The sequence below is a fragment of the Ailuropoda melanoleuca genome, chromosome 1 (genome assembly GCF_002007445.2).
Source record: "Ailuropoda melanoleuca isolate Jingjing chromosome 1, ASM200744v2, whole genome shotgun sequence".
Classification (NCBI taxonomy): Eukaryota; Metazoa; Chordata; class Mammalia; order Carnivora; family Ursidae; genus Ailuropoda; species Ailuropoda melanoleuca.
This window is the reverse complement of record NC_048218.1, coordinates 92003581-92029980: the sequence shown is the minus strand read 5'-3', so window position 1 is coordinate 92029980 and position 26400 is coordinate 92003581. Positions and strand designations below refer to the sequence as shown.

General features: G+C 34.4%; 2 protein-coding genes across 13 annotated transcripts in view; one reads left to right on the top strand and one right to left on the bottom strand.

The window, feature by feature from the left end:
- Positions 1–21004, top strand: part of GPR160 (G protein-coupled receptor 160) — an 85598-nt gene extending 64594 nt beyond the window's left edge. The window contains exon 5 of the mRNA XM_034663161.1: positions 20873–21004. The gene's annotated coding sequence lies outside the window, so the exon portion shown is untranslated. The remainder of the gene's footprint in view (positions 1–20872) is intronic.
- PHC3 (polyhomeotic homolog 3) overlaps positions 1–26400 on the bottom strand; it is a 78263-nt gene that overhangs the window by 17903 nt on the left and 33960 nt on the right. For 10 of the 12 annotated variants that reach the window (XR_857092.3, XM_011226994.3, XM_011226995.3 and 7 more), the window contains 6 exons: positions 20834–21705; positions 20495–20542; positions 16357–16507; positions 11694–11944; positions 8741–8900; positions 529–643 (listed from right to left, as the gene is read on the bottom strand). Coding sequence is in view for 11 of the 12 variants with exons in the window: in XM_011226994.3 (XP_011225296.1) it covers positions 529–643; positions 8741–8900; positions 11694–11944; positions 16357–16507; positions 20495–20542; positions 20834–21705 (1597 nt within the window). In the remaining variant the exon portion in view is untranslated. The remainder of the gene's footprint in view (positions 1–528; positions 644–8740; positions 8901–11693; positions 11945–16356; positions 16508–20494; positions 20543–20833; positions 21706–26400) is intronic. The other 2 variants (XM_002920832.4, XM_011226996.3) reach the window with 1 other exon arrangement.

Below are 26400 nucleotides of genomic sequence, written 5' to 3'. Positions count from 1 at the left end.
ACCTATAATATTACTATTGAAAATAGATTTAGAAAAGACCTATTTGCTCTCTGATGATTTAACAATGTAGGGAACTTGTGCTGCAGCTATCCAACTTAAAAACCTAGGATAAACAGGGTATAATAAAAACAGTTTAAAACGAAACAAAGTAAATCCTGGTATTTTCATACTGATCAAACAAGAGAGAGGCAGTGAGACAGAAATCATGAGGTGATAAATACTATTTTGATACCTTAAGGACTAGTAGGTCTGTTCAGAGGAGACATTCTCCTAAGCGTATTCTTACCAAGAGATTGCTACTTCAATGTGAGAATATGCTGTAAAACTCACTGTAAATGTTATGAATATTGTAACTCACAGAACAAAACTTAGTAACTTAATATCAAAGTAGCTCCAGATAATGCCTATTTGATATTCTTCCTCTATATTATAGTTTCTAGTTTTGGCGACGCAAACTCTACAAGATTTTTGGCTTTCTTACAATAGTTGTTGGTTTCCGCCTTAGGAAAGTCAAGGGAATAGGAATACCTTTTGGCACAGGACATAGTGCAGAATCGTTTTGACCGAAGAAATTCATTAGCATATCCCATCTTCCCACAGAATTCACACTTGAGCAACTCACTGTCCATTTCTTCTAATGTCTCTAAAAAAGAAAGAAACAAAGGGGAAAACTTCCAAAAATTTAATTGTGGCAGATTTTCTTATCGCATCTACTTTGGTTGGATACAGCTAGTTCAGTCTCTCCAGGAAACTTAAAGGAATGGTCTTTTAACTTTTCAATCCATAGCCACTGTGGCAGGAAAAATACTCCAACAACAACTGCCTCCACCAATTCCCTCTTACTCCTCCATAAGCATTTTAATGGAGTTTTCTCTGTATAAATAAGTAATGCATTTTTAAAGGTTCATTTTGTAAAGAATCCAACCTACCTAAAATGGCCAAATAACTTTATTGAACAGTGTAAAAGAAATGAAGATGAATAAGGCAAAGTAACAACCTTCACGACACACTCTCAAAAAGCACTGTGTAGAATGTGCACTTTGGTGGATGGTGCTATGATACATAGCAGAGAACACTTAATTGTAACTGGAGAGAATGAGGGTGACTGCAAAAAGAAGCTAAGCTTTTGATTAGCTTGATTTTAGAGGAGCATGTAAGATAACATTTTCAAAGGTACAAAAGAAAATATAGAGACATATCTAACTGTAAAACAGTCCCTTTGAGGTATATCATATTAAAACAAAAAAATTTAGATTAATCTTAAAAATCACAATTAACTTTATAATTTCTAACTTCTTTTTTGTCAGAGCGCTCTCTATTAAGTTAGAATGTCCTTCCCTCCACCTCTATATCCATAATTTTCTTCAAGCCATATTATTAGACCCAAGGAAACTTCCTACCTAAATCCTCAAGTATCAGCAGCAATCACCTATAAGCAAGAAATTGTATTTTCATGACCCACAGTATCTTCATCTGTAAAATGAGGTTTATAATACCTTTCCCAAAGAACTGCAATAAAGACTACATGAGTACCCCGTAGATAGGAGGCATAAAAAGTGACAGTTCCGTTTCCTATTTTCCACATAAGAATTAAGAGTACCAAGACCTGTAATAAGTACTTAACAAATAAAAATGGTTAAATTCTTTTTTTTAACTGTTACAATCTTAAATCCACCATATTCTGCCATGTTCTTGCATCATCATAATTCCTATGCCAAGTCATGTAGAACACGTAAAAAAGCATACTTCACTAACTAAAGCTTTTAGCTCTGAGTCCTCTGTGTGCTTCTCTATGTTACTCATTTAACCAAAGGCTTATTAAGATGAAGAAAGGGACTCCGAAACGTAGACATGGATGACACGTACTCAGAAAATTTAAGCAGTCACATTATCTTAGTGTTACTGAAGCAGCAAACAGCAAAGTGCTAAATCAAGATAAGACTGCAAGAACTACTAAAAAACACACTGTAGGGACGCCTGGGTAGCGCAGTCGTTAGGCGTCTGCCTTGGGCTCAGGGCGTGATCCCGGCATTCTGGGATCAAGTCCCACATCGGGCTCCTCCGCTGGGAGCCTGCTTCTTCCTCTCCCACTCCCCCTGCTTGTGTTCCCTCTCTCGCTGGCTGTCTCTCTGTCAAATAAATAAATAATCTTTAAAAATAAAATAAATAAAAAAATAAAAAACACACTGTGAAATAGCTGAAGTTCCGAGGGACATCCAGATATATCAACATGACTGATCAAATCATGAACTAGCAAGAGTTCATTGTAAAAAACTTTTCAGGACGACCTTCATAAGCAAGTCATCCGGTGAGTAGCAATGAGAAAGAGTCTCAAAACAAGTAAAATTAAAATTGCTCCTTCCAATGACCTAGAAATGGCTTTTACACAACTGTGGCTCAACAACACATTCCTGGGAACTGATGTCATAACTTCCAGTATTGTTTCCACTTTGTCATGCTTGTAACCTGGCCTGACAGGAGACAGAACCTCTCATTGCACGACCACTGCCACCAATCTGGCCCCAAAGACTCTAGTCGTCAAGTTGTTCCATTTCCAGACTACACTGAAAGCATGTAGCAATATATAACACTTGATAACAGGTTAGAGTCCGTTATAAAGGAGAAAACATGTTTTTGCTGGTGAGAGAGGGGAGATCCAAACAGGTATGGTCTAAGGCGAGACAACCTAACAAAAAATGAACATCAGTTTTATTTCTCATAATGAAGAGAGGAACATTAACCTTCAAAAAATCCCTTTTCTCATGTTTGTCAGAAGTTTAACAGATTTGGTATTACCAATGCTACTTTTTCACATTTGTGAATAAAAAATTACAGAGCCAAAGGAGTTCAAAAATTGTTGTTTTAGTTAATAAAGATGGAAGTGTATGGCATAGACAGCTGGTAATTCTCCAACATCCATTCTTCACTTTTTTCCCACAGTAACAAAATCCTCATTTTCAGCAAGGTATATGCGCTCTGAAAACAAACTACGGTTTCTGCCCTAGGTGTGGCCTCCATGACATGTGAATGCAAATGCTTGCAAACACCAGGTGGTGTCCTTTTCCCCCATCTCACTTCACTGATTAGAATGTGAAAATGAAAATTAGCCATCTTGGAAACGAAAGCAGCATTCTAGGGATGAGAGAGCCATGACACACTGGCAGCTGGCAGCTTGGGTGCCCAGCACCTGCTTGCATTGGGGCAAAAATTAAACTTCTACTTATTTAATCAAAAATTATTTTGGGTTTCTAATGGAGTGGCCAAATATATATCCTAACTAAGAGATGTCCCCTTTTTTGTGAGGAGTACTTTTTCGTTTTCCAGAAAACTTGAGATCCCTTAACAATAAGAAGCAAAAGAGAGAGGCAGTGAGACAGAAATCATGATCAATATGATGATTTACCAGGGAAGCCATAAGATATTTTGGTAAATCACAGTCTACTGGTTGGAGATATTACAGAACCAGAAACAGAGTTTATCCTTTAAAAAGAGAATAATCCTCACACTAAGTTTTTAAGTACTGAATTACACTGTATATAGTACTAAAGCGAGTAAATAAATGACTTCACCATTTCATTCTATAGTACTTCCCATAAACACTGAAGTACACAGTAATAGAAACACTTTATAAAATTACCTTGGGAAATTAAATTATGAAGTATTTAAAAATCTGGCATATTTTATGTAAATATAGCTCCACTATGAAACAGATTAATCTTTTTTGACTATATTCCTTATAACACTGTGCAAATTTAAGTGTACGATGTGTTAATTTGATACATTTATATATTATGGTTGTTGTTGTAGCAATATTTAGCACTTCTATCACCCTCTATCACTTTACATAGTTACCCTTTTTAGTGATTGGAATACTTAAGTTTTAGTCTCTAAGGAATACTGTTGTCCATATTCATTATACTACACATTAGATCTCTACGGCTTATTTACTACTCAATGCATAGATTAATCATCTTTAAATCTTCCTTTTCTTTACTCTGGTAACTTCTGTTAAACTACCCTTTGCCTTGTCTTCCATAAATCCTTTCCTTCCTCTTCCCACTATAACTACAAGTATCAATTACATACCAAACCTGCATTTATCCTACAGATGACCAGCAGTTTCCAAAAACACTCTTTTCATGTAACCTACCTAAAAATCTTCAGTAAGCATCCTCTTGACAAGAAGATAACTCCTAACGACTTGGTCAACTATCCAAAATACTCTAGAATCTGATTCTGCCAGTCTTCTCACTATTTTTTTTAAGATTTTATTTATTTGACAGAGAGAGACAGCCAGCGAGAGAGGGAACACAGACAGGGGGAGTGGGAGAGAAAGAAGCAGGCTTCCCACTGAGCAGGGAGCCCGATATGGGGCTCAATCCCAGGACCCTCGGATCACACCCCAGGCTGAAGACAGACGCTTAACGACTGAGCCACCCAGGCACCCCTTACTTCTCACTATTTCTCTAAGCCCACAATCCACTCCTCACTGCCCCCTCCTGAAGTTATGTGAACATCCTTTGTACATTTATTCATGGTTCCAATCTGAAAGGCTCTTCCTGTTTGTTATCTATGTTTTATCATCCAAGACCCAGGTCAAATCCCATCTCTACAGAAAACTTACCAAACTGGCAATAATCTCAGCCATGTTTGTTGTTGTTTTCCATCATGATAAGCATATTCTTTAATCCCCATCACCTACTTCACCTACCTCCCCTCTGGAAGCCAGTTTGTTCTCTATAGTAAAGAGTCTGTTTCTTGGTCTCTTTTTTTTCCTTTGATCATTTGTTTCTTAAATTCTACATGAGTGAGATCATATGGTTAGCTGTCTTTCTCTGACTTATTTTACTTAGCATTATATTCCCTAGCTCTATCCATGTTGTTGTAATGGCAAAATTTCATTCTTTTTTATGGCTGAGTAATATTCCTTTGTATGTATACACCACATCTTCTTTATCCATTCATCCATCGATGGACACTTGGGCTGCTTTCATAGTTTGGCTGTTGTAAATAATGATGCAATAAACACAGGGGTGCATATATCCCTCTGAATTAGTGTTTTTGTTTTTTGGGGGTATATAGTGCTATCACTGGATTATAGAGTAGAGTAGAACTACAGAGTAGTTCTATTTTTAATATTTTGAGGAACCTCCATACAGTTTTCCATGGTGGCTGTACCAGTTTGCATTCTTTTCAAACGTTGTACAGAAATAACCATAAAACAAGTAACAAAACAGCAATAAGTACATATCTATTAATAATTACTTTGAACGTAACTGGACTAAACACTCCAATCAAAAGACAGGGTGACAGCAAGGATAAAAAAAACAAGACGCATTTACATGCTGCCTACAACAGGCTCATTTCTGACAGAAAGACACCTGTAGATTAAAAGTGAGGGGATGGAGAAACATTTATCATGCAAATGAACGGCAAAAGAAAACTGGGACAGCAATCAGACAAAACAGACTTCAAAACAAAGACTGTAAGAGGAGACAAAGGACAGTAATAAAGGGGAAAATTCAACAAGAAGACATAACAATTGTAATTATTTATGCACCCAACACAGGAGGACCCAAATACATAAAACAGTTACTAACAAACATAAAGGACATAATCGACAGTAATACAATAATAGTGGGGGACTTTAACACCCCATTTCCACTACGGACAGATCATTTAAACAGAAAATCAACAAGGAAACAGTGGTTTTGAATGAAACATTGGACCAGATGGATTTAATAGACATATTCAGAACATTCCATCACCCAGGTTTTTTTTTAATTGAAAATATAATTTACATGTAATATTAAATTAGTTTCAGGTGCACAACGTAGTCATTCAGCAATTATACTCATGAAATACTTGCTACAAGTGTATTACAATATTAGTCACTATATTCCCTATCCTGTACACTTTTCAGCCCTGTGACTTATTTATTTTATAACTGGAAGTTTGTACATTTTAATCTCCTTCATCAATTTCACCCATCCTCCCACCTTATCTCCTTTGGCAACCACCAGTTTGTTCTCCATATTTATAAGTCTGTTTCTTTCTATTGTTATTTGTTTGCTTGTTTTATTTTTAGATTCCACATATGAGTGAAATCATAGGGTATTTGTCTTTCTCAATCTGGCTTATCTCATTTAGCATTAAGCCCTATAGATCCATCCATGTTGTCACAGGTGACAAAATTTCATTCTTTTTTATGGCTGAGAAATACTCCATTGTGTATACATACCATATCTTCTTTATTCATTCATCTATTGATGATGGACACCTAGGTTGCTTCCTTATCTTGGCTATTGTAAATAATGCTGTAGTAAACACAGGGGTGCATGTATCTTTTTAAATTAGTGTTTTCATTTCCTTTGGGTAAATACCCAGAAGTGGAATTACTGGATCATATGGTACATCCTTTTTTTGTTTTCTGAGGCACCACCATACTATTCTCCAGAGTGGCTGCACCAATTTACATTCCCACCAACTGTGCATGAGGGTTCTCTTTCCTCCACATCCTCTCCAACACTTGCTATTTCTTGTCTCTTGTCTTTTGGATACTAGCCATTCTGACCGGTGCGAGGTGATACGTCATTTCAGTTTCAAAAACCACAGTGTGGTTTATCTCAACTGGTTTTAAAATCAGTTTTAACGTCCCGAATTCTTACCATCTATACAATTCATTTAAAATTTACCACGTTACGCCTTAGTTATCTTAAATTCACTAGTTCCCACTAGATCAAAAGTTCCTCTCAGATTCTACCACAGTCTAACATACGCTGTATGTCTATTATAAACCACGAGTATCATGACAGATGCTGTGAAGCTTCCTAAGCAGTTTTCCATTTTTCTCCAATGTGTACACACAATAGGGCACATTATATATGTTTTGTAGCCTAGAACTTTCATTTATACACTTCTTGTAGTTCAAGGCAAGAAAAAGAATCCCTGCAGGGTACCTGGGTGGCTCAGTTGGTTAAGTATCCGACTCCTGATTTTGGCTCAGGTCATGCTCCTGGGGCTGTGAGATCAAGCCTCACATAGCGGCCCTCCCCCACCCCGTGCTGGGCATGGAGCCTGCTTGAGATTCTCTCTCTCCCTTTACCCCTCCCCCCCCAAAAAAAGAAAAAAATCCCTGTATATTCATCTTTACTACTCTTCATCTCAAATGAAACATTTTCTCAGATAAAATAGTATGCTAACTAAAAGTATTCAGGAATTAAATGAAATTAAGTTCATAACAAAAGGCAAAATGTAGACCTGTCTGGATTCTGATTTGAAACATAACTATAAAAGGATATTTATAACAATTTATACAATTATACAACTGAGAAAATCTTAATATGAACTAGGTACTAGATGACCCCAAAGAATTACTATTAATATTGTTTTGTGTGATATAGCACTATAGTTACATAAGAAAATGCATGTTTTTTAGAAATGCACAATGAGTTATATACCAGTGAAATGAAATGAGGACTATGATTTTTTTTTTTTTAAACAGAAAGGAGGGAAGAAGAGAAAGAGAAAGGCAACAGAGAAAGAAGGCGGAATGGAGGGAGGAAAACAAAAGGGATAGATGAAGCTGGTATGGCAAAAATAATGTTTGAAATTGGGTAACAATGTTGAGTCTGGGTGAGTGAGGACTCATTATACAATTCTAATCCATGTATGTTTGAAATTTTTCATTGTTAACATTCTTTTAAAGTGAAAAAAATCAAACCGATCTCAATATAAGTTAGCAGTAAAAACCAAATTTTATACCACTAGCATACTCTTTGCTGTTTAAATAATACATTTCAACAGTTTATAACTTACTAACAATGACACAGGTGCCTTCCTCCGAACAAACAGGAAAACCGTGGGCGAAGACTATTTTGTTTACCAGCATGCTATTTTGCTTAATTTACCAAAGTATAGACACACATAATACATGCTCAATAAACATGTGAACGTTAATTAATTTTAGATGAAATATACTAAGATATTAAGGACAATTACCTAGACACAGATGTTAATTAAATCACTACTGTAGAGCCCTGACTACACTAAATGCTATTTGATTAAACTGTATCACAATTACAGGGCCATGATCAGAATCAATAAAAAATAAAATACATAACTTCTGCATTTATTTGTTTGTTTTCCTATAGTAATTTTGTATATGACTGACTTTTCTGTAATATTTCACTATTAGACTAAAATCTATAAAGAAGGAATCTCTGACATTAAGAAAATTCAGTGATATTTTCTTCTTTGAACAAATTTAATCACCTCTTGATTGACAAGTACATCCTTACTACAATTGTTAACACCTACCCAACATCAAACATCAGGATATGGAAAGTCTAAAACCAAACAACCCAGGAGCTTTAAATTTTTAAGCAAACTCAGCAAAACAGTCACTTAGTTAAGTCCACTTAGAAAAAAAAGACAGAGAACCGGTTGCTTTGATGCAAAAATTCTAAATTACTTTCATATACAATGGAACTTTCTCTCCCACACGCCTTCAAAAATCAAATTGACATTACGCAAATTAAACATCAATCTTTTTATTTGAATTATTTATCCATTAAAGGTCTGATTAGCTTTCCATTTACCTCAGTTAAATAATGCATTATATAAGAATAAAAGTGAATAGCTTCCTAGTGTGTGAAAATATGTGTAGAATAAAAATCCATATCCTGTTTCAAATGGTAAAGGTCAAAGTTAAACAGTATCTTAAGTAAAATCCACAAACCTTCAGCAATCATGTCTTCCATCTCTGTGTCAGATGAATTATCTGCATGCTTCGTATTATTCTGTAGCTCTGGCTGAACACATACAGAATTTATCACCTGATTATCCAAAAGAGGCCTTTTTTTCACAGGCTGTTCTATTAGCAAAGATGAACGACTCACCTTTAGAAGAGAAAATAAAATAATCTTTTGAAAGGCTTTTCAGAAATAACTTGGTTAAAAAACCTCTAGAAATGAATAGTATCTGTGCTAATTTACTTGTTCAACTGATCAATTGAACTGATTCACTAAGTGCTTTATTCCTTAAGAACATTTTAGGCAATCTGGACATCAACAGTTTGTATTTCAAATCATCAGCAGTATGAATGCTTCAAAGTCTCTGTCAAACAGAACCTAGTGTCCTGGTTTAGGCAAGTAGTTAAAAAATGTCTTTAAAAGGCGGTAATAGGGGCATCTGGGTGGTGCAGTCAGTTAGGCATGACTCCTGGTTTCGGCTCAGGTCGTGATGTCAGGGTCGTGAGATCCGATTAAGCCCTGCACTGGGCTCCACACTCAGTATGGAGCCTGCCTATGACTCACTCTCCCTCTCCCTTGACCCCTTCCTCACATTCCCCGTGCTTGCTCATGCTCTCTCTGCAATAAGTGAATAAATCTTTTTATAAATAAATAAATAAATAAATAAATAAAATCGGTTATAAATTTTGATTAACCAGTACCCTTATTTTTTTTTCTGCAACAACTTTTAAGATTTATTTTTCATGTATAAGCCTTTTTACTCATAGGGTTGTCTCCTTAGGATAGATCATTATTGTATGTATTTTAAAGATGAGTGAACTAATGTTCTAAGTGTTTAGGTGATTTCTTTACAAAAGCAGAATCAGGACTAGAACTCAGTCTCCTGACTCCTACCTAGTTCAGCAACTTAGTCCACTATAATCACAAAAAGAAATGGAAAAATCCTCAAACATTAGCATGAAAATCAATAACAAAATATTTGTTTATGTTCTATATACTTGGTTAAGACATAAATACTACTTATTTTAGAAATATTCTCAGCAAAAACAACCCAGACCAAAAATATTTACTGATTTACGAGTGAACCTTTAGCTAATCTGATAAAGAACCTCCTTTAAGAACGCTGGTTAAGTTTCCGATATCTGCCAGACGGTGAATGATAGCTCATTGTAAATTTCTACATTTAACTTTAGAGAATAAAGCACCCATGAACTTTCAAATTTTGTTCATTTCAGTTAGTATATTTAATATACCTCAAGTAAAATTTACAAAGGGTATTGCTGAAGAAACTAATACTCAGTGCTGCTAAGAGTTCACACTTCTAGTGTGTGAATATATTTAAATAATCCTTCCAGAAGCGCCTGGTTAACTCAGTCAGAAAAGCATGTGACTCTTGATCTTGGGGTTGTGAGTCTGAATCCCACACTGGGTGTAGAGATAACTTAAAAATAAAATCTTTAAAAATAAAAATAAAGCAAATAAATAATCAATCTTTCCAGAAAATAATTTGGCAATATATATCATGAGCCTTATGAATATATACATAATGTGATTCAGTATCTGTACTTTTAGAAATGTGTGCTAAAGAAATTACTAAATATGGAAACCTAAAATGTCCAACAATAATGCAAGGATTACATAAATTATGGTTTTCCATAAAGTGGAGTATTATGTAACCTTTCAAAATGTTTCCAAAGTACTATTAAGCATATGAGAAAACGAAAACTCTAAATATACTGACAGAAGAATTACATATATATATTCTTGATCATATGAAATATATATCTAAAAAAATACACATTGTGGTATTACTTGGGGATTATTTGTTCTGTACATTTCCCATATCTTCCATTTACGATAATACATTATTAATTTTGTAATCAGGAAAAAAGTTGTAATTGTCACTAGTGATTATTAATAGCAGCAACTATGGGTACTAAGTGCCAGGAACTGCACAGAACAACATGTGCACATTTAATCCTCTCAACAACCCTCAGAGCCAAGTATCATCTCCATTTGTCAGATGAGCAAAAATTAAGATCAAAAAGTTTGAGCGACTTTATGCAGCACTGCCAAGATCTAAACCCTGAGGAGCAGGGGGAAAGACTATTGCTCCACTATCAGAATTCTTATAGGAGATCCAAATTTGAAACACACAGTTAACTGAAGACGAAGGCAAATGATGAGGCAGCCCACTATCACAATGCAAGATCTTCACCACCCATGAATCTAAAAAACCGGATATAATTCAAAGGCTTTTGAAATGTTCTTTTGTTGTCTTAGATTTTGGCTTTGACTTTGGCCACTTGTCTTTATTTTCTAAGGAAAAATGAACGTTCATCTCTAGACATTAGCATATAAATTATGTACAGCTAGTCTCAACTTACAAGACTTTCAGTGACAGAAATAGCACCTCCAATATGAATATTTTAAGGCATTTTTAAAATCTGGCTAAAGGCTGAGATTTAAGAATGAGAAAATCTATTTGCTAATTATAAACCATCAACTGGGTAACTTCAGAAGTACAGGTCATTGGGCAGTTATTATTTTATGCACTCAAGTTAAAGATCACAAAGTATCACATTATATAAGAAACACCATTTTAAAAAAAATAATGCACTTTAGGTGTCATTTCACTCCCCTTAAAAAGAAAAAAGAGAGATTTATTTCACTGGAGTAAACTTCCCATTATCTTTCTCTAAAAATTATAAAATTGGTATCCTTAATATCCTGAAATTTTTTCCCTTAGTTTATACAATAGCTAACATAAAAATCCTAGAAATATATTTGGAAATAAATAAAGAATATATAGAGAAATTCTAGATAAGGGATCAACAATTTTTTGAAATAAAATTATAAGTATTTTATTAAAGAACACACTACATTTAAAGATAATGCTACATGAATAATTAAAAAAATACAAATTTGCTTACTACTTACAGGAAATGGCTCCAATCCCTCCTGAATTACAAAGCCTTCAATAACATGGGTTAGGATCTGTGGTTTAACAATAGCCTGTGGAGGTTTGTTTTCTATACTGGGAATGCTACTGGGCACAGACGTACTATTACTCCTCGTGGTAGCAGCTGGAAGTAAAAGTGGAGGTGGAGGAACAGAAACATGTGAAGGATCTGATGGAGATTTAATTACTGAAGCACTGACTGATGCCACAGCAGGTAATTCCACTTGCTCTGGAAAAAAAGTCATTTTTTTATCTTTAGCATTCTATGCAGGCAAATAAGAAACAAAATTCAAGAATAAACATTTATTAACAGTCCACACCTGGTGCTTTAAAACACCATTCTAAGAACTGTATATTTAATCTCATTTAATCTTATGAGATAGAAGCTAGTATTATCCCCACTTTACAGAAGGGGATAACTAGCTAAAAGTGATCATTCCAACCCTGGTTAAAAAGAACTGTCCCATACGATATGAAAAGTGTTTGCGTGTCAATTTAAGAATAATTATGAATACTGTTGTTTTAAAAAATTTCAAGCTACACAGATATTAAATTCCCTATGTTCCTATTTATGTATTCCAGATGGCATGGAGGAAAAAGTACTTTGAAAGTACACTTAAATAGGGGCGCCTGGGTTGGTTCAGTCGTTAAGCGTCTGCCTTCGTCTCAGGGCATGATCCCGACGTTCTGGGATCGAGCCCCACATCAGGCTCCTCCGCTGGGAGCCTGCTTCTCCCTCTCCCACTCCCCCTGCTTATGTTCCCTCTCTCGCTGGCTGTCTCTCTGTCAAATAAATAAATAAAATCTTTAAAAAAAAAAAAAAGGATCATAAAATCCACAGAATAAGTAGAGATTTGTAAACGATTACACAGCATCACCTTTATTTCAAGTATTAAGGTTAATCCAAATCCATGCACAATTTTTTTTTAACAATTCTTTAGTGACACTGTGTATGTCAATTTGGGGGAACACTTTAGTACCCAGCAGTTCCAAAATATTGGGGTGGATCACTGTGATCCCTCCCCTTCAAACTCTGAAGACCACAATAAGATAGACCCCACAGCCTATGACAGACTTTACCTACCCATACGATAGCACCAAACCTTCACTGACTGTACTAAAGTGGGAAGATGGAACCAGATGGCAGCTAAAAACATCAGTGAGTACAGATGTCTAAGAAAAATAACCAAAAAAGAGCACAAGTGGAAAGATAATACTACAACTTACCGAGCACTAACATGCCAGGTACTATGTAAATGTCTCACATGCTGTAACCGTTTAACCCTCAAAACTAGCCCAAGAGTAGGTACTGGTGTTATCTCCATGTCACAGTGCAGAAACAGAAAGATAAAGTAACTTGCCCGAGGGCACACAACTATTAAGTAATGGAGCTGGGATACTAACCCAGGGAGCCAGTTCTTGAGACAATGTTCTTAACTGCTATGGTTAACTCCTCTCTACTAGTATGAAAAGGGTTGACACCACTATCAAAGATGCTCAAAACAAAGCCCAGTTAGGTAAAAAAGAAAGAATAGGAGTCCCTAAAGAATAAAAATTTCAGCCAAGAAAACAGTGTAGTGATCATCTGTATAATCTCAGATATGGAAAAGCTCTAATAATTCACACTCAGAAATTGTGATTAATATAATATAGCTTATCACAGCACTATGATAAGGCATCAAATAATCCACCAAGATAAACTGCACTGGAAAAACACCTTAAAATTACACAATCCCTTATTAAAAACTAAACAAGAAAGTCAACAGAAAATGCTAGTTTGCTGACTTCAGGAACACACACAGTATTGTACACATGCATTACCAAACTGAGAAACTCCAGGAAAATCCTATCCTACATACCAAATCTTCACATTTACTCCTAGAGGAAAAGGGATAAAAATTATAAAATTCTAAAGTGGGACTGAAAGGTATTTTTTCCTGTCTGAAGGAAAGTATAAATCTATGGGGTACTGAAAAATAAGATAAAATTTTAATGTCCCTTACAGATTTATAGATACTTTGTTACTTTAGAAATATAAAGCTGCCTTGGGGCACCTGGGTGGCTCTATCGGTTAAGCATTTGACTCTTGGTTTTGGCTCAGATCATTATCTCATGGTTATGAGATCGAGCCCCATGTCAGGCTCCCAGCTCATGCAGAGTCTGCTTGAGATTCTCTCTCCCTCACTGCCACCCCGCCCCTGCCGCTACTGCTCTCCCTCCCTCTAAAACAAATAAATAAAAGCTTTAAAGCTTTTAAATATATATATATATAAAGCTGCATTAAATATAATATGGTTTGTTAAGAAAATGCTGCTTGGTGTATGTTCTAATTTTTAGATCGTATGTACCCATCTTTTAACATCCTAAGTGTTGTTAAAACTAGAGCTGTAAGTTACTACTGACTTTTTGAAGAAGCTAATAGCTATTACTTGTCAGTGTACAATCAGCTGTTAAAATAAAACATATGAGAAACACTGATGTATTACAGTAGAACAAAACCACAATTATCACACTCTCTAGATTTAAGATAACTGTGAGAGAAAACACAACTGACAGAACTTTGCCACAGGGTACTCTCTGCCTATTTACAGTGTCATTTTCTGCTCAAGATCTATGAGCTTTTTCCATCCTTTTTTATGGATGTTTTTCACTTTTAAAGAATCTTTAGAGATTTATGAAAACTGAATATTGGATGGAAACAAATCCCTCTATTTTTGCAGGTCAGTTTATTTCATGATTTGATGAGAGTTATTCTAAAAATCAACTTGTGCTTGCTTCTCCCCCTCACACACGAAGTAGTAAGAATGAATGAAGATTCAGAAGTCTACATTGTACTCAGACAACTTAGCCAGAGGGATTTGCTTGACAGGATCTTGCCCTGCATTCTTGAGGGAAAAAATGTGAAGATGTTATTGTGTTCCAATATTTCAGAAATGTTTAAATTTTCTTTGCATGACCATTAGTAATGCTTTTTAGGTAATTAAATCACAGTCACAATGCAAGCTTAGTATCCAATTAAACTTTTATTTCTGCCTTTAAATCAAACTCCAGGAAATCTGCAGCAACATTAAATCCATTTTCAGTTCAGAGAAACTACGAAGATTTAATATTATAGATTTTCCTAAATCTATCTTTTGAGGTATTATTATGAATAAACACAGGCAATACCATTAAACTTGTCTTAAATATTTTATATCATTTCATTGACTAAACATTTTCTATTTCTTAGGACGGAGAAAATATTGAAGAACACTGATTTTCCCCCCTTCTGTGCCTTCCAAAGATTCACACTGAATAGTAAGGGAGAATATCAGAGAGAAGGAAAGGGTTAGAGTGCTGGCACAGTTGAAAAAAAGAGAGGGAGGGCAAGGGTAGCTTTGGTAGCAAAGTCAGTGTCCTGTTACAATTTGTTTGCCTGTAGGTGATCGAGGTTCTTGTTTACTGTAAATAATCACGAGGGCCATGAGATGTTCAAGAGAACTGAATCCTTAAAAGAAAGACTGACTCAAGATTAGCTGGGTCAAGGGTCAGCAAGCTTTCTATAAAGAGCCAGCCATATGGGCTCTGCAACTACTCTTCTTTGCTACAGTAATACAAAAGTAAACAAAGATAATATTTGAATAAGTGAAGGCAGCTGTGTTATACAGAATTTTATTTATGGACAATGAAATTTGAATTTGGCATAATTTTCACGTGACATGAAATATTACTTTTTTGATTTTTTTTTCAACCATTTAAAATTTTTAAAACCATCCTCAGCTCATGGGTCATGCAAAAAAACAGGCAGCAAGAAAGATTTAAAGCATGAGCTATAGTCCACCAACCCCAATCTAAATAAATTATTCATAAATTTTTTAAAAATCTAACAGTCAGTAGAGCATGCAGCTCTTGATCTCAGGGTTATGAGTTCAAGCCCCACATTTAAAGGGTAAAAAAAGAAAAGCTTTTATTAAATAAATAAAAATAAAAATCTAACATGGACTATGTCTTTTTTAGTACTTAGACACTGGGCTCTAGGTCATACTAATGTTTTAGTAAAACACCCAGGATTCAGTCACTTTAATATTGTGAGGAGGAGAAGGAGCATACAAAAGATTTACTTGACCTCATGAGTAGCACTAAAGTAGTGAATAAAAATTTAAATGCTTAAGGCCAACGATTTTTTAATCCATGTCGCTAGAAAGAATTAGTGAGGTTTAATTTAAGAACTGTCTCGGAAAGAACACTTTTAAAAACATACTCACAGCCTAGATCACAAGCAATTATGAGGAATGTCAGATATGACTCAGAATGCTTTGTGATTTCTGGAAAGCATAACTGAAATCTTTTAATAGAACTCGATTTATTCTAATTTTTAAGCTTAGAAATAGCTTGACACATGAATCTGAATGCGCATATAAAATGTATCTGTGCAAACCACTGAAAATTTGAAAGCTAAAGAATGTTTTTTATTTGGGTGGTTCCTCATCAACTGTTTTAATTGTTCCCCATTTAAAAAAATCTTGAATTCTATTTATATTTGGGTGCAATTATATAATAGCTTAATACCATCTCCAGTTATTAAACTTCACTAACTTTACTAAACTTTGTTGCTATCATTTACCTAACAGAAAATTCCCCAGAATTTCAATATTTCCTTACCTAACAAAGGATGTTCAGAAGTCAAATCTTCTCTCCCGACAGTTATAGCTGCTGGAGACAGTGTGGGTGGTGGTGGGGTTCTGTCCATCCGGACACATTCATCGGACTCTTCTGGCATTTCTTCTTCACACACATCTTCTACTTGATAAACCTGCAACGACAAACCACACTGCCTTAAAATGTTTCTAAAAATACATTTACTAAGGTGTTCCTAACTTAACTGAAAAAAAATAAATTCTAAGTGTTTTAAATTTTAAAAAGGCAAAATAATTATTTGACAGGCTGAAAGGAACCTTTAAAACAGCTCAAATGAGGTTTTTCATAATGCTTGACAATATTTCACTAAAAGCAAGTTGTGGATCAGTATCTAAGCTACAAATTACAAAAGTTTCAAAAAGGTGAAAGTCAAGTCAGAACATATTTTTAATTTTGAGAATAAAAAAAAAGTTTTGATTTTATACACTCATATAACTACTTGGGGAATTTACTACCGTTTCTATTAACTTCAACTGTCATGAATCAAAATAAATACTAGTATTTTTCACAAGCACACTAAGTAATTCTCCAAAATGACAAATATCAGGAACTGCTGAAAGGATGACACCCCAGGCTCTTCTTTTATTTATGTGAACTGAAGATTAAATCATAAAAAGTAATGCCTAAAAAATACAAAAAAGGTATGCAATTATATCTTTAATTCTTTAATCTTCTGATCTACACAATCTAATGAATTTTTATAAGCTAGTACCAGGTAAACAGAAAACATACGTCCTTGAAATAATACACGCACACACACACACACACCCCTCCTAAGCCATTTGACACATTTTTAGTTCTTTAATATTGTTCCATACTTTTAAAGTTTTTAAGTTTTTAACTTAACCACCTGTTATCTAATGCTAAAGAGCGTACTGTAAGAAGAAAACATGGACTCAATCTGAGAAGGTAATATGTAACTAAAAATAACTCATTAATTTTTTCATTAAACTTACGGCTGTTTTCAAAGGCCACTTTTAGACTATTTTGTCGTCATTATTTAAACATTATTTTTGAAAAATGATAGGTTACTAAAAACAAAGCCACAAAGCAGTTCTTTTCCTTCCTTTTATATACAAAGCTTACTACTAAAAAATTTACAAAGGCCATGAGTTTTACCTAAACTGATTAATATTTCTAATAAACGTTAAAACAAAAATCTCAACAATATTCACAAAAAACTCTATGATATCTAATATTGTATTTTTAATCAAACTATTAAAGTTTGATGATTTGAAGTATATAAAATTAGATATAAAAATGGTCAAGATTATTAAAACCAGCATAAACCATGTGTTATAAAAAGGATATCAAGTTTCAGCTACAAAGACATAAATCTAGCAACAGTGATACAGTTTTTTAAAAAACCAAACTTTCCAAGCCTCTATTAAAAATAAAATATCTTTAAAAAAAAGTCTGTCTTTTTAAAAATTTAGAAATCCTAAAAAAAAAAAAAATTAAGAATCTTCCAGTTACTGATAATTTTATACCAAATATAATATCCAGAACTGTGATCTGATAACTGAGTAGACTACATTTTTAAAAGTTATTTGCTCCGAACCCTGCATCTGGAAATCTGTTTCACCAAGAGATTCCCTGCCTCATGTCTGGATCCCCTGAAGTAAAAACAGTTGATTATTGTACATATTGTACAGCACAACAATGATAGCTGCTAGTATCTGTTCGCATAACTTTTTTAAATGATAATAATGTCCAATACAGGGAAAGTCATCCAAAAGAAATGTCCTGGGGGTTAAAGGAAAAAAAATATTTTTTTTTCTAGTGAGGGACATCTGCTGTCGTGGTGATTACACCTTAATTTGGCAGTGGTGGGGATGTTGATTCAGAGGTAATTAGACAAGTATGATTTTATCAACCAGTTCAACTGTATCTGTGTAACATTCCTTTATTAGATATTATCTTTCCTCAAAATGTTGAAATTCTCTCTGTAACATTAATGCTGTCACGAGTTTTTAGTAGCTTTTAAGGAATCAAAGTTTGATCGTGCATAGAATTCTGGTTTTTAAAAAATAATGAAAGAGTTTTAAAGGATAAGAGTTATAATAACATAAACAGCATATTCTGAAATAATCCATCAAAGAATATTATAAAATACTTGTCATTCTTTATAGGTAAGCCTAACTACACACACTTTCTTTCAAATCTGCTATGTAAAGGCAAAATAAGTTAATAAAAGAAGTAGGCAAAAACAGATTTGTCACAGACATCTGGCACCATCAGCATAAAAAAATCTAAGTGCAACAACTAAAATATTGAATAAAGCAAAGAAATAGAGGTTTTACTCACAAGATCATTAGGAGACTGCACAACACACTTGTTTGGCTCATAACTACAGCTATTCTAACACTGGCAATGACTGCCAAACTTACCTCAATAAAATACATTAGTCCCATCTGCCCCCCTTTCCTAAACAAACTGTAGAACATTTATTAGCTCTAAATTATCTACTCTCACGTATCTTATCATACCCAAATGTCAATGAAAAATCTTAATTTTATAAATGTATCTTTTATAAATATATTTTTTTTAAAAATACACTTTTACTTTGATAATTCACACTTAATCTTTTAAAATTTCACAACTCTTAAAAAGTAAACAGATACTGCTATCTTTAAATATTTGAAACAAACAAGTAATTGTGAAGAAATGTGTAATTCACGAAGAAACATGATTTGATAAAAAAAATAAGATGTGATCAAAGGTAATAAAAGAAAAACACAGTAACATAATAAATAGGCGATGGTACTCAAAGAAAAAGGTAAGAAAGATAACATAGGAACATCTATAGCAAGTATGACCACACCCGTGACAGCAGAAAAAGTTACTATTTTCATGGGGGAAAACAAAAACTTCCAAGAATGAGATAACATAAATTTTTTTTAAAATCTTTTTTTTAAGAGAGGACAGCAAGAACAAACAAGACCTTAAATTTTTTAGCTTTTATGTTGACATTTCTATCCCAAATACGTTCCTCCAAAGTTTCCCCTAACAAAAACAATTAGAAAATTAGAAGGCACACAAAGAAATTTTATTTTTTACTTATTATTAAAACCCAATTCACTGAACTAGAACGAATATAAATTTAAATTTGATTCTTTGAAATTACTGTACACTTTGAAGCCCGTGTTTTTATGTTACAATATCCACTGTGGATTCTTCAAAAATCTAAAAGAAGATATAGAAACATAAGAATTGATTGACAAACTTATTTCTAGATGCCCATTGTTGTTTCTATCAAGTTGTTTTAATAAAAGTAAATTAGAAGTGGAACTCAATCTCTTTACGTCTATTAACATCAATGAAGACGACAAGAATAAAGAATCTATAAATTTGCATCCTAAAAACCAAAATGTTTCCCATTAAGGAACAGACTTTGAAACTCCTTTCCTTGATGAGTTAATGGTTATTAATCTTTAAGTGATAAAATTCCTTCAGTGAAATCTGATATGAAACCTGCTTTGGGAAGACTGCTTTTCCCAGTTATAAATTAATTATTAATTTGATCATTCTGCCTAAACATTTAGAGACTTATTTCCATTTTTATTGTAAATTATTTTACAAATTTAAAAAGTCTTTTAGAGAATGTTTAAAAAAACAACATTCCTTAAGCTAATTTTCTTTTCTAGGCAACATGTACCATTGCTAGAGTTTTATTCTGATAAATTTCTCCATAATCTCAATTATTCAAAACTTTTATTCCTCCCAATGGATTTTTTCATCCTCAGTATTCAATTCATCCACTCAGTTTTTTTAGCTTTTTAAATGAGAAATATTTAAAGTATATATTTTCTCTTCAAAGAAATTTAAAAATCATAAGTTTAATAATTCTAAAAGATGGGCTACGGTTAATGTTTTTTGCAAAGTTGGATTCTTTCCTAGAGTAAATGTCTTTTTTTACAAAATTTAATTACAAAATATAATTTTACCCCAAAATTACATCATACAAGCATACCTCCACCTTAAAACCAAAGCCCCTAAAGGCCCAGGACTTCAGAATGCACACAACCAAAAGGGTTAGGTAGATAAACCATACGTTTAAGAACATACAAGCCAACAGAAGGGATCTATGAAGGATAATCACCTTAAGAGAAAAAACTTTGTGCAGATGACACTGGTTCAAATGCATTCCCTTGGGGAAAAAAAATCAACTCTGTAAAGATAGCAGATGGATTTGTTTAAATAGTAATAAAATTAACGAGGGACTTTAATAACCATCACATATTATCAAGCATGCAACCATACTACAACAAATGGCATTATTTTTTTTTGCCCATACGGCATGTTTGTCAGACACTGACAGATGGAAATTTCAAGCTTTTTAAATTCATAGGCATTTAGATCTAGTGATATAACATAATGTGGGAGAAAATCGTTTTACTCTCAGTTCAGCAAGAAAGTCAAAGAGCTTCCAAGGGCTTACCACTGGTGGATCAACAGGTGCTGGTGGTTGTACTTGTAGGTTTACCGCAACAGTCTGTGGAGGAGGAAGAGTCTGAAATGGCAACTGGACCAAAGCTTCTGCAGCAGGAAGCTCCTCTTCTGACACCAAAGCATTCTGCACCAAAACCTGGCCCTGGGATAGAATTTCAGGCTGCACTTGTAAAGACTGCATAGACTGCAAGGGCAGTGGTGGAATCTGAGCTGGAGGAGATGCCGACATCTGCGGAGGGGTTGCAATTGGGATTGGAGAGGACTGCAGGGTTGAATATTGCTGGTGTGATGTTGGAGACACAATCTGCTGACCTGGGGACACCAAAGCGGACTGCTGAACTGGGCCAATGTGTACAACAGGGGAAGCTGGAAGTGGAAGATGGGATGGAAGATTCAGCTGTGCTGTAGGCTGCACCTGATTAGCAGTGGACTGCTGCAGGTTTGGCCCCGGCTGGAGAGCGGATGACACAAGAGGGTGTGGCTGAATAAGTGCTTGTGGATGGATAATTATAGTAGGAGACTGACTTGGTGAATGAGGCGGTGGCGGAGACACCACTACAGACTGCTGTGCTGACTGTGACTGGGTAGGAGACATTGTTAAAGGAGGGGGATGGCTCTGAATTGGTGAACAATGCTGTGATTGGGCATTAGTAGGAGTTGGAGGAAGGCCATGGTTTTGGAGTGGCATACAGTGCTGGGATGGGGGTGGGTCTTGAGTCGGATTTTGAAGTGTGATTGGCTGAATTTGCTGTTGCTGCTGCTGTAATATCAGCTGATGATGGGAAACCTTGGGAGGTGGTGAATGAAGAGGAATCTGCTGATGTTTTATTAGAGGATGAGGCTGAATTGGAGGATATGAAGCTGTGAGAGAAAAAAATGACAATTAGTATTTTTTCCAAAAATGGCATAGAAATTTATAAACAAATCTAAAAGAGGAAAGTTTTCACATCAGAAAGTTATAATCACCAGAAATCTTTTACAAGTCTTCCAGATAAGAGTGATCTGAAAATGTAATGACAAACAACTTTTCCTTGGAAAACCATAAAGACTTCCTGAAATAAACTGTACTATGATAAGCTCCAAAAGGAAAAACTGCCTAAAACAATTGATTCATAAACCTCAAATACACATGATTTATTCTTATTAAATTTTAGAGGTCACCAGAATATCTGTATTAACTTTTAACAAAGTATATCCATCTGAATTCCTTCTTTGGGGAGAAGAGGAGTATCCCTGAACAAATATAAGATCTATAAAAACAACTTCAAAATCATAAAAATGCAATATCAAAATTCATAAAATAAAGGTCTCATAACTTTCTAATCTATGTCTAAATAGTCTTCCAACTAACAGTAATGTAATTATTTTCCCAAATTTAAGCCAAGATGAAAAGTTGGTATTATTTGACCCAGGAAGAGAAAATGTCTTATATAACAAGTTAATTCTGCTAAGCAAAACACATGTGTGAATTCTATAGCACTGTTTAATAATCATTGTAACTAAGAAATAAAATTTCAAGGGCCATTCCAAACTCAGGAGAGCACTAGTTTTGCTTGCAGAGAATGAGGCAATCGGGTCTTGTTTTACTTCTCCCCCTGACCCACCCCCCCCAAAAAAAAAACCAACAAAAACAAAAAAAAAAACTCTACAGTAATCTACAAATGACAGTATCCGTTTTTTCCACAGAGGAGTCACTCACAACAGGGATAATATACACAAGAATTAGCAAAATCGAGTAGTAAATAGTTGTCCCATTATTATGCCTCTTCTGCATACTAGCGCGTATGTTTACACAGAGGGAGAGGCCGGTGAAATCCTTTCTAAATAAAAATGAAAATGGGGCTCACAAGAAGATAAAGTGAAAAGATTGCTTAATATCATACAAACGCTATATGCATTTAAAATAGGTCTAAAGGGGGGGCAAAAATTTTTTCTTAATCTCAGAATATTAAAATAAAAGCTATAACATCTTGCGTCTATTTTTATAGTTAACCACATTTGTGACAAAGGCCTTACAAAAACTTATAACTTTTTTTTTTTTTTTACATTCTTGCTTTTGGTTGGTTATCATTTAAAATTCTGGAGATCCTTTAAGGAAATTAACATCTGATTAACATCTCAAAAGAGAAGCATTTAGAAGGTTCAAAAAATATCCACAAATTTTATTTAAAAAAAAAAATTGAGATTAGTTCTAAAATTTCACCTAACAAAGTAAGTTTCACATAAGTAAACTAGCACTTCAAACAAAGGCTGAAAATTTTATGCCAGCACTTTATAAATGTGTTGAAAAAGACTCTATATTATAGAGCATTCAACAAAATCTTAGAATCCTAGAGTGTCTTTCCTCCAAAGGGCACAAGGTGCTTTCACATTTCTCTCATTCTGTGCTCACAAAATGCCTGTGGAGTAGGCAGGTATTATTTTTCTTCTTTTACATATAGGGAAATAGAGGTTTTGCCAGCATAACAGCAAAAGCCCAATTTAATTCAATTTTTAATTTATAATTAAAATACCATATTCTTGATGTACAATGGGTATCATATTTATGGGAATAAAAATTCTTTCTCAGCTCTAGTTAGTAAGCAATCTTTTTTTATATTCTAGAGCTGATAATCCAATAGTATTCAATTAATACTCTTTCACCTAAATTAAATTTTTCTTTGATGGGAAATCAAAGTGAATCTATATGTTTTGTATTAGTCCCTAAGCCCAACTGACAAGCATATACATTAGAGAATAATTGTGAGGATATCTGAAACAATACTTCCTGTATAAGAAAAGTCCCTCTGGAGAATGATACCATGTTTGTTAACTTCTCTGATTTTAATAAACCCTTTATTATTGTCAGGATGGCCTTTATTTGGAGAATTTATGATTGGCATCATCTCCCACATACATAGAATTCTTTATATAATTACTTACAATTAAATACATTATTAAATAATTATATATTATTGTAAATTATTAAACACATTATTTTACTAAGTAGTTACAACAACCCCATGAGGTAGACAGGGTGCTACATTAGTCCAATTTATTACTGGAGAGGAAACTAGGCAGTTAAGTGCATTGCCTGAAATCACCTGGCTATTGAGGGGCAGCCCTGGGTCTAAAAGAACACATAGTCCCAGCTGAGCCTGGGTTCCTATTATAGACTGAATGTTTGAGTCCCCCAAAATGCACATGTTGAAACCCTAAACCTAATGTGACTGTATTTGGTAATGGGGCCTCTACGGAAGTAATTAAGGTTAAATGAGGTCAGAAGGGTGGGGACCTTACAAGAAGATATATCAGAAAGCTCTCTCCTGGCACGTAGATGAAAGGCCACCTGAGGACACAGCAAGAAGACAGCCATCTGCAAGCTTGGAAGAGAGCTCTCACCAAAAACCAAACACTGCCAGACCTTGATCTTGGGTTTTTCAGCCTCCAGAACTGTGAGAAAATAATATTCTACTGTTTAAGCTACCTAGTCTGTGATATCCTTTATGGAAGCCTGAGCAGACTAGCATAGGTTTTTCACTACATATTAAATTAATGTCTACAAAAAGTGGTATATTTTTTTCCAACAAATTTCATAAAAGCTCTAAAAACTGCTATAAAAACCTGAACTCAAATACAGTTCATGATAATTTCCAGTCATATGGTTAAAATTCACCTTTATTTTATATATTAAAAATAGATTAACTATCAAATGAGAGCTACACATTCAAGAAGAAATGAAGAAAACCAAATGATTTTAGCACCCTAGAAACAAATCTAAGGAAACAATAACCATACCCATTATCTATACCACAGAACGCCAGTAGATTTTTTAATATTTGAAAGCAACCTATATAAATAAGCATTTTTCTAACTGAGGAATAGGATAAATTACCAATACAAGAATCTCAAAAAAAAAAACAAAATAAAAAAAACACCAAACTTTGCTTCAGACTAATTTCTCACCAACAAAAGCAGAAAAACTAAGAGTGGAAAAATCCAGCTATTGCCTAGACAGAAGATACAAACTGCTTTGAATAACTGCAGTGTAAGGCTTGAGTGAATTTATAAGTTTGGTAACTGCAAAGGTTTTTGTGGTTTTATTTCATTTCGTTTTATTTCTAATCAACACCACCATGGGAAACTGGAGTTTGGTTAATACACTTAAGAGATCTAAATTTGGAATTCCAATTGTCCTGAGAGTCTGATGGTTTTAGCTTACTGGTCTCCTCCATACCTACCTAAAATATTGGCCATCAGAGGAAGGCAACTATAGGGATCCTATCACACTATCAATGAAAGAAAAGGGAAAAAGTAATAGTCGACTTAGAACCAGGTACTGGGAGTGCAGGAGAACTGAAAATCTAAAAGTAGATCTTGTTTGAACTAACCCTGCAAGAGGTCCTAGCTTTATCTGAAGGTAGGATTCTCCTTGGAAAGAAATTAACCTACCCTCCATTATAATCTATCAAAACTATAAGAATCACTAAAAATTGTCCTGAGCAGTCGTATCAAGTGCAGTGGGTCACTACTGCTCTACAATGACTCCTATCAAAGCTGGCCAGAGGCTGGTTTGAGGCTGAAAATACTCTGGACAGTACAGTACAAAAATCCTGTTATCAAGCCATACAGAGAGCAGGACCTAGGCACACAGATGTTTATAAAAAAGAATTCACATCACACTATACTATGAATGGATTTATTAATTTATACATTACAACAAAGACTGCACTTTTCTAAAGATTCAGATTTAAGAATTCCAAGCAGTGATACCCAATCAGTATGAATGAAAAAAATTGTACTGTAATTTCCAAAATTCTAATAGAAAAAAGATCAACCGTTAATCCAACAAATATTTACTATCCACCTATTGTAGGTAAGTACATATAAGGCACAACTTAGTGCTGTCAAAATAAAAGGATGAAAAGGTGAAACTGAAAAAGGATTAAAGAAGTTAATAACTGTAAAGTACCTGACATGTAAGTGCTCATTATTATTATCCTACTCTCAAAGAGCTTACTATACAGTAGAAAAGCTAAGATCAGCAAGTATATAAATAACTATAAAAGAAAAAGGACCACAAAGAAGCATAAAAACGCTATACAAGTTCAAGGTGATGAGATATTTCTAACTAGGGGAATCAAACAATTCCAAGTCACAGAGATTGGGTACTACAGAGAATGCAAGCAATATTAGCACAAAGGAAACATGCAAGAGAAATAGGTTTAGGTGGAGAAAAAAGCAGACTTCAGTAGTATAAAATGAATTTTTAAAAAGTAATATAGAGGGGTGCCTGGGTGGCGCAGTTGTTAAGCGTCTGCCTTCGGCTCAGGACGTGATCCCAGCGTTCCGGGATCGAGTCCCACATCAGGCTCCTCCACTAGGAGCCTGCTTCTTCCTCTCCCACTCCCCCTGCTTGTGTTCCCTCTCTCGCTGGCTGTCTCTCTCTGTCAAATAAATAAATAAAATCTTTAAAAAAAAAAAAAAAGTAATATAGAGCTATAAAAAGACAGAAGGAAGGTGCTTATTTGAGGAAGCTGAATCAAGGATTTTTTTTTTAATGAAACATGTATTAAC